The 13,001-nt window shown below is 33.1% G+C and overlaps 1 protein-coding gene across 4 annotated transcripts in view; it reads left to right on the forward strand.

The window, feature by feature from the left end:
• The window catches only part of PTPRQ (protein tyrosine phosphatase receptor type Q), a 246,273-nt gene that overhangs the window by 118,515 nt on the left and 114,757 nt on the right, over positions 1 to 13,001 (forward strand). For 2 of the 4 annotated variants that reach the window (XM_072772894.1, XM_072772897.1), the window contains 5 exons: positions 3,152 to 3,320; positions 4,758 to 5,048; positions 5,307 to 5,582; positions 5,951 to 6,102; positions 9,844 to 9,985. In XM_072772894.1, the coding sequence (XP_072628995.1) occupies positions 3,152 to 3,320; positions 4,758 to 5,048; positions 5,307 to 5,582; positions 5,951 to 6,102; positions 9,844 to 9,985 (1,030 nt within the window). The remainder of the gene's footprint in view (positions 1 to 3,151; positions 3,321 to 4,757; positions 5,049 to 5,306; positions 5,583 to 5,950; positions 6,103 to 9,843; positions 9,986 to 13,001) is intronic. The other 2 variants (XM_072772895.1, XM_072772896.1) reach the window with 2 other exon arrangements.

Genomic DNA, 13,001 nt, shown 5'->3' on the forward strand with positions numbered 1-13,001 from the left:
ACACCTCAAGCATGGTACATCATAACCTGCTTTCCATTCCTGGTATCTGCTTACTTGTCTTAGCTCCTATACCATAGCAAATAACTTGAAGAAAAGGGTCATGTGACACTTATCTTTCCATCCCCTGAAGTCCTCCGGCACTGTATCATACATAGGTTTAGTGCTCAATATTTTTAGTTGAAGGAACATAAAATTATTATAATAGACCAACTTTATTTTTGGTTCTTAGTTATAATTATGGAGCATTTGAACTTGAAATGATTTTTTTCCTTCTTCTTACCTTAGGGAATTTAATCTCTCTGCTACCATTTGTTCTTTTTTCCATTGTTGTACATTTTGTTTAGTGTGTTAACTCTTCTACATTTTCATTCTACCCACTTACGTCCTGTCTCCTCCTGTGCCTGACACAGTGTCTTACTATACTAAAAGAATGCTAAATGAATAGTGTACTGGTTGATTAATCAAATTTGGAAGGTTTCACTTGTAAATGCATTTACATAGTAAGTCTTAGATAATTAGAGCTGAAAGGTATTTTTTTTTTCCAAAAACAAATAAATGACTGAAGTAATCATCTGGATCATTGATCTAATTCCAAATTCATTACATGGCTATGCATGCTAAGTCACATATCATTAGGAATGGCTTCTGGTGATTCAAAATAATTCATCTCTGAATAGTCATCAAGGTAATAATCAGAATAAGTTTTATAACAAAGAAAAATTAAAATTTATACCAAAAAGCTACATTAATATATTTTTTCATTACATACTCATGACTTATTTATTTTATAGCTGGAAGTCTGTACCTTTTGATCACCTTCACCCATTTTGCCTATCCCTTCCCACCCTGCACCTCTGGCAACCATCAATCTGTTCTTTTTATCTGTATGTTCATGGTTTTGGATTTTTGTTTTAGATTCTACATTGAGTGGGATCATATGGTGTTTGTCTCTCTCCATCAGACATATTTCATTCAGCATTATGCCCTCACGGTTCATCCTTGTCGCAAATGGCAAGATTTCCTTCTTTTTAAATGGCTGACTAATTAATTACATTAATATTTTTAAGAGATCGTTCATATAAGCCAGTTATTCCCTGTATAAAATAGATATGTCAAAAGATATTAAAGTATACAGATCATATTTTATATGAGGTTGTTATATTGTTTTAACTTATCTATTCCTAAAGAAGCAACCACAAATTGAGGTAGATCTTTTATTGCACTCATTCTTCGCAACCTCCCCCCAGCTCCACCAAAAACTGGCAAAAGGATCACAAAACTTTGCTGAATTTAATTTTTTATAGGACCAAATTATAAACTTTAGTCAAATTGGCTACCCTATGTTTTTCATTTAGATTGATTGATTGATTGATTTATGAGAGAGAGAGAGAGAGAGAGAGAGAGCGCACGCATGAGCACAAGGGTGGGGAGAGGGACAGAGGAAGAGGGAGAGAAAGGGAGAGTCTCAAGCTGACTCTTTGCTGAGCGGGGAGCCTGATGTGGGGACTCATCCCAGGACCCTGAGATCATGACCTAAGCTGAAATCAAGGGTTGGATTCTTAACTGAGTGAGGCACCCAAGCCCCAAATTACCCTATGTTTTTCATTTAAATGAACTAATTATCATTTATTCTGTTTTTAGTTGTGTACTAGATATGATATTTTTTATGTGTTTCATGTTATGTAATGTTATGTAATGTAATGTTATGTAATCATCAAAATCTGTGAAGTAGAAATAGTTATTCCCATTTTATAGTTGAGACAGGAAAAGCTTTGAGTTTAGATGGTTTATTGAGGGCTATTCTGCTACAATTGAATTTCAGTTTATAGGATGCTCAGAGCTTTGTAAGGATTGGAATCATTGCGTTTTCTTGATGTAGGTGGACATTATTATTAAAACTTATTCATACTAATAGCCTACATAATTTTTAAGTCTATTGTCCATTTTAGAATTACTTTTCTTTAACTATGTGTTTTGTGTTTAAAATATGGTCAGAAATCGGAGAAGGACAAACATTATATGGGCTCATTCATTTGGGGAATATAAAAATTAGTGAAAGGAGTGAAAATGAGTGAAAATATCAGTGAGGATGACAAAACATTGGAGACACCTAACTCTGGGAAACTAACAAGGGGTAATGGAAAGGGAGTTGGGAGGGGGGTTGGGGTGACTGGGTGACGGGCACTGAGGGGGGCACTTGATGGGATGAGCACTGGGTGTTATGCTATAGGTTGGCAAATTGAACTCCAATGAAAAATGAATAAATTAATTAATTAATTAATTAAAATAAAATAAAATATGGTCAGAAAGGAAATGATTGCATAAATCAATTCCCTAACCTTGAAGAAATGCCTTAGGACAAATATAACTAGGAGTCAGGCAAAAGATTTTAAAGTTGCTCTTACTCTGCATATAAGAAAGAAAATGCATCTAACTGACTTCCCAGTTCTCCCCATGATAATAGAAAAAAAAGCCCCTTTAAAGATGAATAATAACCATTTGAGTTGACAGAGAGAGGTGAACACTTTCATAATTTCTTCATTAACAGGATGAAAAAATAAAAGTTCTTATAATACTCATAAACTTATTCAAAAATATATGGTCAGTGTTTTGAAAAATACTTGAATGTTTTCTAAGAAAAATTGATACTGGGATGCCTGGGTGGCTCAGTGGTTGAGCATCTGCCTTCAGCTCAGGGTGTGATCCCAGGGTCCTGGGATCGAGTCTCACATCAGGCTCCCTGTAGGGATCCTGCTTCTCCCTCAGCCTATGTCTCTGCCTTCACTCTGTGTCTCTCATGAATAAATAAATAAAATCTTTAAAAAAAAAAGAGAGAAAAGGAAAACTGACACTGATCAGTATAGTTATAGCATTTTCCGTTGCTCACTGAACATTCTTCATAAGCTGGGAGCTTCTACTCTGCTATTTTGTATGTTAATTTTATGATTAAAAATTACTACCATCCATTCTTCGTTTAGTACAACATATTTCCAGTTTAATTATTGCACTAAAATTTTCTATGTTGATTTTTCTCAAAAATTGACCTTAAAATAATAAGAGACAACTAATTCATGGATAATAATTATATTGAAATGTTCATGTATATTAAAACTATATTCTAAACAATTAAAACAATATGTTTATTTTTCAGAATTTTACACTCGATGAAGTAACCAATGACTTTGACAATATGACCGTATCTGCAATAATAGATGAACTGGCAATATTCAGCTACTATACATTTTGGGTAACAGCAAGTACTTCAGTTGGAAATGGGAATAAAAGCAGTGACATAGTTGAAGTATATACAGATCAAGACAGTACGTAAACAAAAAGCATTTATTAATCTTTGATAGGATTAATTTTAAACTTTATTTCAGATCCTTTTTTCTATTTGTATGTATTGCTAGTAAAATCTGTAATTTATTTAGGAACATTTAACTAGTTATTATAGAAGTTTGAAAATGCATTTGATGTAGCTATAAAATTATTACAATGATAACAGCCTTATCTATTCATAAAAACTGCTACCATTCATGAAAACTGTCACTTTTGTTGCTTCAAAGGATGTCACAGCCATGCAGTTATAAGCTGGAAGAAGAAAGAAGTAGAAAACCACTGTTGTATACGTGGATGGGTTTTCCAATACTTAATATTCTTGTCCCTTTGCTTTAGGAACTACCTTAAAAAAAAATCTAGCAACTTCTTTCCATTTCAGCCTTTGAATACACATAGGACTCTATACAGCATCTTTGTTCTTATTGTGATTTTGACTCATATGACCGAAATACCTTTACTTTATTAACCTCAGAAGTTTCTTCTATGCAGCTTCAGCAGTATCCTGTTTGTGCTGAGTATTCAGAAAAACATAATGATTGAAGTACTTGATTTTTTTTAGGTTTCAGCTTCAAGAATACAGTGATGCATAAATCATTGCCTATTTCTTCTTCTTGTTTCTGGTGTCGATTTATTTCTTAAGGACTAGTCTCATATTGAGAAATGATATTGACCTAAACTTCTGCTGAGAGTAAGATTCCATGTTTATTGTCTTAAGATTGTAAACTGACAGACACTAAAAGTGGGAGTAAATGCTTTCCTTGTTAGAACAACCTTTTGGATAGTTTACACATTGAGCAACAGAATAAGATACGAAAAAAATACGTGCAAACATGTGCTTGCAGAGTCTCTAGCAAAGTGTTTCAGTGCAGTATGTGGTCAGTGTCATTTCAAACATTCTGTAAATGCAGATCTCTCCCCATATTTTCACCAATCTATAAATTTTATCAGTGACTCTTAACAGCACCACATAAACACTGTGCACTGTTCCAGGTGAGAAGTCCTAGATGTGGTATATGTTTAATAAAGATAATCTTTAGAAGAAAGAAAATTAAACTATTGTTGGAACAATATAAATTATCAAATACTTAAATATCTGAGTATATAAACAGTCATACATGTATATATATACACAGATTATCTCCATATTGTAGGAAAGAAAAGACAAGAGAATACTATATAAAAAAATTCTCACACATATTAAAGATGACAGGGTTTTTTATATTTTGAATCATTTTTAATATAATTACTTTGTAATGTTATTTTATAATAGGTGGTATTTACTATATCTGCATTTAAACAACATAAGAGCTGATAATGTTAAAGATGCCATTTCAACAATTACCCTCGGTTTGTGAATCTACTTAAATTTTACTTAGGGTGACTGATAATTTTTATATTTTGCACATTACCTACCATAGTACCTGAAGGGTTTGTTGGAAACCTAACTTACGAGTCCATTTCGTCAACTGCAATAAATGTAAGCTGGAGCCCACCATCTCAACCAAATGGTCTAGTCTTCTACTATGTTTCTCTGAGCTTACAGCAGACTCCTCGCCACGTGAAACCACTTCTTGTTACGTATGAGAGAAGCATGTATTTTGATAATCTGGAAAAATATGCTGATTACATATTAAAAATCACTCCATCAACAGAAAAGGGATTCTCTGATACCTATACTGCCCAGCTACACATCAAAACTGAGGAAGATGGTAGGCTGGACCCTTTTATTGCCTTTTAAGCAGATTGTTGCTGTTCTCTTATTTATATTGCTTTCTGATAGATAACATTATTCTTATAATTATATAGAATCTGTTGTTTCTCAAATAATTAGCCTTTCAATAAACATAAAGTTTTTTAAATTAAAATAATTATCTGCTAATAAACTTAAGCCCCATGATTATCAAGACCTCTTCTTTTTAATGCTAATTCAATTTTTTTTCATTTAATATTCTTTTTTTCTTTTATAGTCCCAGAAACTTCACCAATAATCAACACTTTTAAAAACCTTTCCTCTACCTCAGTTCTTTTATCCTGGGATCCCCCAGTAAAGCCAAATGGTGCAATAATAAGTTATGATTTAACTTTACAAGGACCAAATGAAAATTATTCTTTCATTACCTCTGATAACTATCTAATATTGGAAGAGCTTTCACCATTTACATTATATAGTTTTTTTGCTGCTGCAAGAACTGTAAAAGGACTTGGTCCTTCCAGTACTCTTTTCTTTTACACAGATGAGTCAGGTAAGCCCGAATCCATACCTCTTCAAATGATTTCACTGTTGCAGCTCTGTCTTTTTAAGGAACAGCATGGAAATTGAAAGGATATTCAATTTTCTATTTGTAACAGGCTTACAGCTATTCATCTACTTTGCTGATTTTTTTTTTTTTTTTTTAGTTCAAGCTTCAGAATGAAGTGCTTGTTTAAAACTACTTTGGAACTACTGAGTTCCCAGTATAATAATGTAATTACTGATGCTATTTATTTCTGAAGTTAAAACATGATCATTTTAGAAATCTTTCTTAACTAGTATCTTCAAGAAGCTAAAGTCAAAATGATATTTTTATGCTAAAAATGTTATGAATATGTTTTATAATGTGTTTTCCTGCAGTGCCTTTAGCACCTCCTCAAAATTTGACTTTAATCAACTATACTTCAGACTTTGTATGGCTGAAATGGAACCCAAGTCCTGTTCCAGGCGGTCTTGTTAAAATATATAGTTTAAAAATTCATGAACATGAAACTGATACTGTATTTTATAAGGTAGGTTGATTATAATAGTATATGTTAATTTCAAAAATTCTAAAATTGAATTAAAATCTTTTGACTTGCAGGGGAAAATGGATAGCTTTAAATTAAACAAGGATCATCTTTTTAAATAATCTTTTTTTCCCTACAATTTAAGGATGTTTTTGGAAAACACAGAAAGCATTTGTCAGATATGGAAGCTGAATGCTTTGCAGAGCAATTTACTTAGAATTCACAACTTCTAGATACGAGTTAAGAAATAATTGCATGATTTTGTTAATGCTGGAAAGTATATGACAATTTTTTTCAGACTATTTAAAAACTGTTATTATCTTACATGCAATATATTTCTATTTATTGTTAAGATAGATAACAAGTGAGTGTTTTTAACTTTTCAGAAAAGATTTATACTGGACTACTGGACATCTTCCCTGATAGAATATAATCCCACACTAATTGGTCTCTTAATATATATCATTATTATTTTCTTTTCAATGCTAATTAGTCTGCAACACTAAATACCCTTTTCCTCCTCCATTTTTAGGTTCCAGAATCAGTGAAAAATATCCAAAGAACTGATATAACAAAGAATCTCAAATATAGTTGTATGATTTCTAGCATTTAGTTGCCAAAATATGTTTTATCATTGGCATTTATTTAAGAAAATATTTTTATTTTTTTTCCAAAGGCAAATGAAGTACTGGAATGCTCTTCTTTAGTTACATCAAGAAGAGTGAAAAACTCTGCAGTTAACATTGTTCCCCAATATTATATGCATTACAATTTATTGCTGATGGTAAATCATTTTCATGGCGTAGGTAGCTTACAAAGTGAATAGTAAAAAGCAAAAGCAACTGTTAAGGTTATGTCATAAAGAACACCGGCTTTCTTTCCTGAAATCAAGATATTATCTTAAAATCTGATAAGCTGAGTAGAATTTGAATTCTTCTACTCTGTAAATGTGAAATATCTTCCCCAGAAGTGTGAAATTCTGTTAATGATGCTAAGTCTCTAGCCCTCTAATATCTATCCTCAGTCTAATCTTAACATCTTCCCATTTCTTGTTTGCTTTATCTGTATGGGTCACTGGGAAATGGACATCAAAAAGGAAAACGCAATCATTTTCTTACTGCAATCACATTTTGAGACTTAATGTGCTACATTATGGCAGTTACTTCACCTCTTCTGACTGAGCTTCTTCAAGTGCAAAAGGAGATCTATAAAGATTGCATACATTAAAAAGTGAGGATTATAAGGGGAAAATCTGTATCCAGCATTTAGAATAATCTTTAGCACATGATAAATGTGTTAGCCTCGTTGTCATTGAACTCAGTTTAAAAGATTAAAAAAAAAAAACATCCAGCACTGTCTTGGCACTAAGTATGAAAGGATGGTATACCTTTACTTGAATATGAGAATAAGTTTTATTCTAAGATTTTTTAGATATCTTGATTTTTCAGTAGAAATGCTATAATTAAAATTGTGCTTGTAGCAAACATATAATCTTAATACCATAAAGTATTAAATTTACAACTTGTAAGGTATAGTTTTTCTCTAAAATTTACTACATATAGTTACTCCTTTTTACATTCGTTTTGTCTTCTGTCGATTTTCATAGTCTTCTTTTCTTTTTTTAGTATTTATTTTTGAGAGAGAGTACATGTGCCTGAGCATGAGGAGAGGGGAAGAAACAGACCCCTTGCTGAGGTGGAGCCCAGGGGCTCAATTTCAGGACCCTGAGATCATGACCTAAGCAAAAACTAAAAGTCAGCGCTTAACTGACTGAGCCCCCTAGGCACTCTTTCAGAGTCTAATTTTTAAGTTCCTTTACCCCTACTTCATGCCTCCTTTTTTTTTTTTTCCTGTCTGAGTTGATTTTCCTACTTTCCTTTCTGTGTCTTCCTTTGCCTCTTTCTACTTCTTTTTCTTTTTAGCTTTTTATCTTTTTAAAATTATATGTGGGTTTATGGAAGCAGAATATTTCCAAAACCACCTCAAATGTTCCCATCGTCACAGTCGATTCAATGTGATCGAGATCAGTGAAATCCAAGTCTACTCATAACTTGGGTCATTAACATATATGGAGAGAAATTGTTTATTCAGTAAAAAGTTCTGTTTAAATGTTTAGAAATATTCCTCACTCATGTCTCCCTCTTACAATTTACTCATGTAAGTCACTATCCAGTAAACTGCTCACTTTTTTATTATAATCTCAGTCATTTCTCTGGGTATGAGCCCTTCCTAATCCAAATTAAAATTTACCTGAGTTGTGTTTAATTTCTTCTCGGTAAACATTTGTTTAGAGATTTCTTTAAAAAAAAAAAAGATTTTATTTACTTACTCGTAAGAGACGCAGATGGAGATGCAGGCTCCCTGCAGGGAACCTGATGCTGAACTCAATCTCGGGACTCCAGGATCAAAAATCTAAAAGAATGTACTTCACAATACCAATAGTAGTATCTCTAAATATTGGCATCATGGGTAAATATTTCCTTTAAGTTCTTTCTTTGTGACACTTAGTAGTGATTCATGGTTACTTTTGTGAACAGGGAAGAAAGAAAGATAATTTCAAAAGGGGGAAAAAGATTTATTAGCTATGGCACGCTTTACAAATCTATGTCAGTTTTTCCCAATAGTTGACAGCAGATGCTCAACCACTGAGACAGCCAGGTGTCACTGTGTAGAGATTTCTTTGATTCATATAAAAATTCCTTGATGACAGGAACCATATACCTCTTATATATGTATCTTTAAAATCTCCTGGTTATCTAACACCATGCTTTATAAATAATAAGCATGAAAGAATGACAGGAAATACTGTAATACGGTGAGTCCCTGCAGTATACGAATGACTTGGAATATTAATTTGAAATATGACTTAATTTAAAATGTGATTAAACTGTAAGTGGCCTGTGAGTATTCTTGATAAATTTCTATTACTGAGATGTTTAATAAAGAAATCAAAGTGGTTTGTATTTTGGATCGGATAATATGCAGTATTTTAAAAATTATACCATCATAGGAGGTTGTCTTCTCTTTCCATAAGGATAACAGATTAGTTTTAACTAATGTCTCAGTTTTAACAATAGTCTTTAAATGAAGACTTTATACTTAATGGTAAGTTTTTCTATGAGAAAGCATATCTTTCCTTGAGCAGCTGTAGCTATTCATTTTTTTCACTTTCCTAAGAGATTGGGTAAAATTAGGAATTTAGGAGTGGTCTGAGAAAACTTGTAATTTAAGCTTCATGAGAGTAGGGGTTTTGTTTTATTAACTGTATATTCCCAATGCCTGGCATGAAGTAGCTGACAAATAAATTAATTTACATAGAATGTTACCGAGTATTAAACAATGACTCTAGATGAATTCAAGGAAAATCTAATATCGCTGACTACACGTAAGTTTGATTTAAATTGGGCACTCCAATTTTTGAAAATTTGAAGGAAGTAATAAGCGTATTAATCCAAGCACGTGTTAGGGAGACAAAATAAAAACAAAATACTCTAGTGTTAAAAAGAAATTAAAAACATGGCCATTATGAGATTCTTCAGGGTTGAGAGAGTGCCTAGTTCATCCTAGATCATCATCTGAGAACACCCTGTGGCACACACACACACACAAATGTTTAATGTATGTTTTAACTGAAAATACACTTATTAAACGTAGAATGCATAACTTCAATATAATAAAATATTTCTTCTAGTTAACAAATTTTTAGTCATGCATTGTGACAAATAATTTTTTTCTGCTTTTCAGAACATTTCAGGTGTTCAAACTGAAGCCCAACTTTTTGGACTGGAACCAGTCAGCACTTATTCTATCAGCGTATCTGCCTTTACAAAAGTCGGAAATGGCAATCAATTTAGTAATGTAGTAAAATTCACAACTCAAGAATCAGGTGAGACACAAGTTTTTGATCCTAAAATGTTTCAGTTTGTATTGAACACTTTCCCCTTCTTTTTGGTTTATGTGATAAAGGATTATTATTTAATAATGCTTTTAAAGAGAAGTTGAATTTCAGTGCTTTAACAGTAGGCATGAAGTTTTTCCTTTTGAACTAAGGACATTGAAATAAAGGAATAGTTTAGGAACAGAGCAGTTTTCTAGATATCTGTGAAAATTACCTAATTTTTTTTTATAAAAAAATTGTATTTAAATTCCAGTTAGTTAACATACAGTGTGATATTAGTTTCAAGTGTACAGTAAGGTGATTCAGGACTTCTGTATATCACCTTATGCTCATCTCAAGTACACTCCTTAATCCCCATCACCTATTTAACCCATCCCCCACACACTTCCCCTCTGCTAACCCTCAGTTCTCTATAAGTAAGAGTCTGTTTCTTGCTTTGCTTCTCTCCCCATTTTTATTTCCCTCTGCTTATTTGTTTTGTTTCTTAAATTCTCAGTATCAACTGAGACAGCTAGGGTTGGGGGGAAGGAGGAGAAACAAGCCAGTAGTCACTTTTAACAAGTTGTTTTATATTTCCATGAAGTGATACTGATTTTTTTTTTAAGAAGATGTATTGTGACACGTGAGGGCCACTGGTCAGTATGTAAGCTTCACTTTCCTATAGGCCATTTGTAACATGTGGAGGGGATTATGAAGACTATGAAATACTCCTGATCTAATTAAACAGCTTACCTACATGTCACCTGTGTGCCATAGCTCCCCCTTGTTTGTGTACTGGATAGTTTTCATTTATGATCTATTTAATAGATGGCTGAGAAATGCACTTTCCTTCTCTCAACTGGACCATACATTTAGAGGCACCTCTTCCTCACTTTTTTTTTTAATCAATGATTATTGAATGAGCACAAGATCTTGCTCTAGTTATCTTTTCTCTGTACCTTGAGATGTATTTTCTCTTGCTTTAGTGAATCTCTAAATTGAAACTGGAGAGCACTTATTGATACATTAATCATTTTTGCATGCATTTGTGAATATCTGAGACTTTTTTTCCATAGCATTCCTGTAAGACAGGCTAAGAAAACAGTATTTATTGTGGATAAAAGTACATGCTTTGAAGTCAGAGTGTCTGTGTTTGAATCCAAGCTCCATGACTTAGTAGCTATATAACTGCAAAGACTTATGACTCCTCTGAGCCTCTATGTTCTTAACTGAAAAGAAACACATATTAGCAGTAGCCACCTATAAGGTTGTTGTGGAAAATATTTGAAAAGATCCACATAAAGCTCCTATTAGTATGTTGGATGCACATTTAGTGCTCAAAAAAGAAAATATTACTGTTGCCCCATTCTCCTTTACAGATGAAGAAACCATGATTCAGGAAGTTTAGATTTAAAAGGTCTGAAAAAATCAGTGAAGAAGTTGAACTAGCACTTCAGTTTCTGACCTCTAGTGAAGGGTGGACATGACTATAGGAAATGGGTGTATTTTAAATGATAATTTATATACAAATGCTAAACCTATAAAGAAGAAAAGCATTTTAACAATACACATGTATCAGTTTAGTAAAAATCAAGGCTAATCTTGTAGACAGTAATCCAATAAATATTTTTATAAATAAAATAAAATTACTGCATAAAATTCTATGCCTTGATTGCTTAAATAGTTTTTTTCAACTTAAAGGTTAAATATCAGCTGGTTGATTTTCAATTTACAGAATCAGTGAAATAGTCACAAAAATCTTTTTTTATAAACTCAAGCAAAGTATCAACTGCTTCTTAAATTATTTTATGAAAATATTATTATGTTTTTGAAAATAAGGAAGCAAATAATATTTAATTGCCAGAACCCTAGAGCATTTGAGAAATGGTCTTTTCTTTAATTTTAAATTCCTTAAGCAGTCTCCTTCAGTTCTGACGCCTTTACTTTACAGAGGAAGAATTTGTAAAGATAAATTTAGGTCAGAGGAGAGAACTTTAGACAAATCAAAGATTAACTCGAGTATTGTTTAAATAACTATGTTTTGCATAATGACAGCAAGTTGTTTCACTACTTGTTTATCATCCACAAATTGACTATATGCAAATTTACCTTCTAGCATCCTGTTTTTACTAAATTAGGAAAAGCTATGCTGACATTAGGGGATGTTAACTAACTGGACATTTCCTTGGGAAGTAGCCAATCTCTCCAATCTGCAGTCACTTTTGTGTGTGGTGCCAGGTACACCAGGTATAGTAGACCTTTGAGAAATTGGGTTACTTCCAAGTAAATTCATGGAAGTTCTAGGAAAAACACTGGAACTGAATTAGAACCTGGGACTGATTTAAATATTCCCTCCAATGATTTTTAAAAAGACACTGAGAGATCAGTTCTTCACAATTTTTCCAAAGAAGCCTACCAATTGTAAAAACAAGATCCCTAAATTGATTGCAAGTTTCCTAGTACTGTTGTTGTGGGAATTCTCCACCTTTAGCACTCGTGGTTCTTGGTCATGCCTCTTTTGAAGAATGAAGAGATGGACCAGATGAAGGGTGGTGGGCAGTAAAGCAGTTTATTGAGCAATAGTACAAAGCTCCAGGAGAGGGAGGGGACCCGAGAGGATTGCCCTCGAGGTTTCTAAGTTTAGGGTTTTTTTATGAGCTCTTTTGCAGAACTATCTTAAGCAACCAGGGTGTGCCGAGTTGTGCCAACCAGGGCTTTGATCACAGTCTACCTATTAGGTTAATATCAATGTGCTGATGGTAATTTTTTTGCCTGGTATCTGGGGGCTTATGTCTTAACTGCCCCTTGCCCATAATATTGACAAATGCTTTGTGGTTGTCTTATTTTAGGATGTTTTGCAGAAGCCATTTCTGCAAAGGCTACAAAGCAGAAAGTTAGTGTGTTCCTATCCAAGCTGCAAAACTGGATGTTGGTGCTGTTTTATCTTAGCTGGCCCTGACTACCTAACTCCAAACACGGTTAGGCCCAGATGTACCACATCATGGAGGTATCTACATCTATGTCT

This window comes from Canis lupus, chromosome 13 (assembly GCF_048164855.1).
Source record: "Canis lupus baileyi chromosome 13, mCanLup2.hap1, whole genome shotgun sequence".
NCBI lineage: Eukaryota > Metazoa > Chordata > Mammalia > Carnivora > Canidae > Canis > Canis lupus.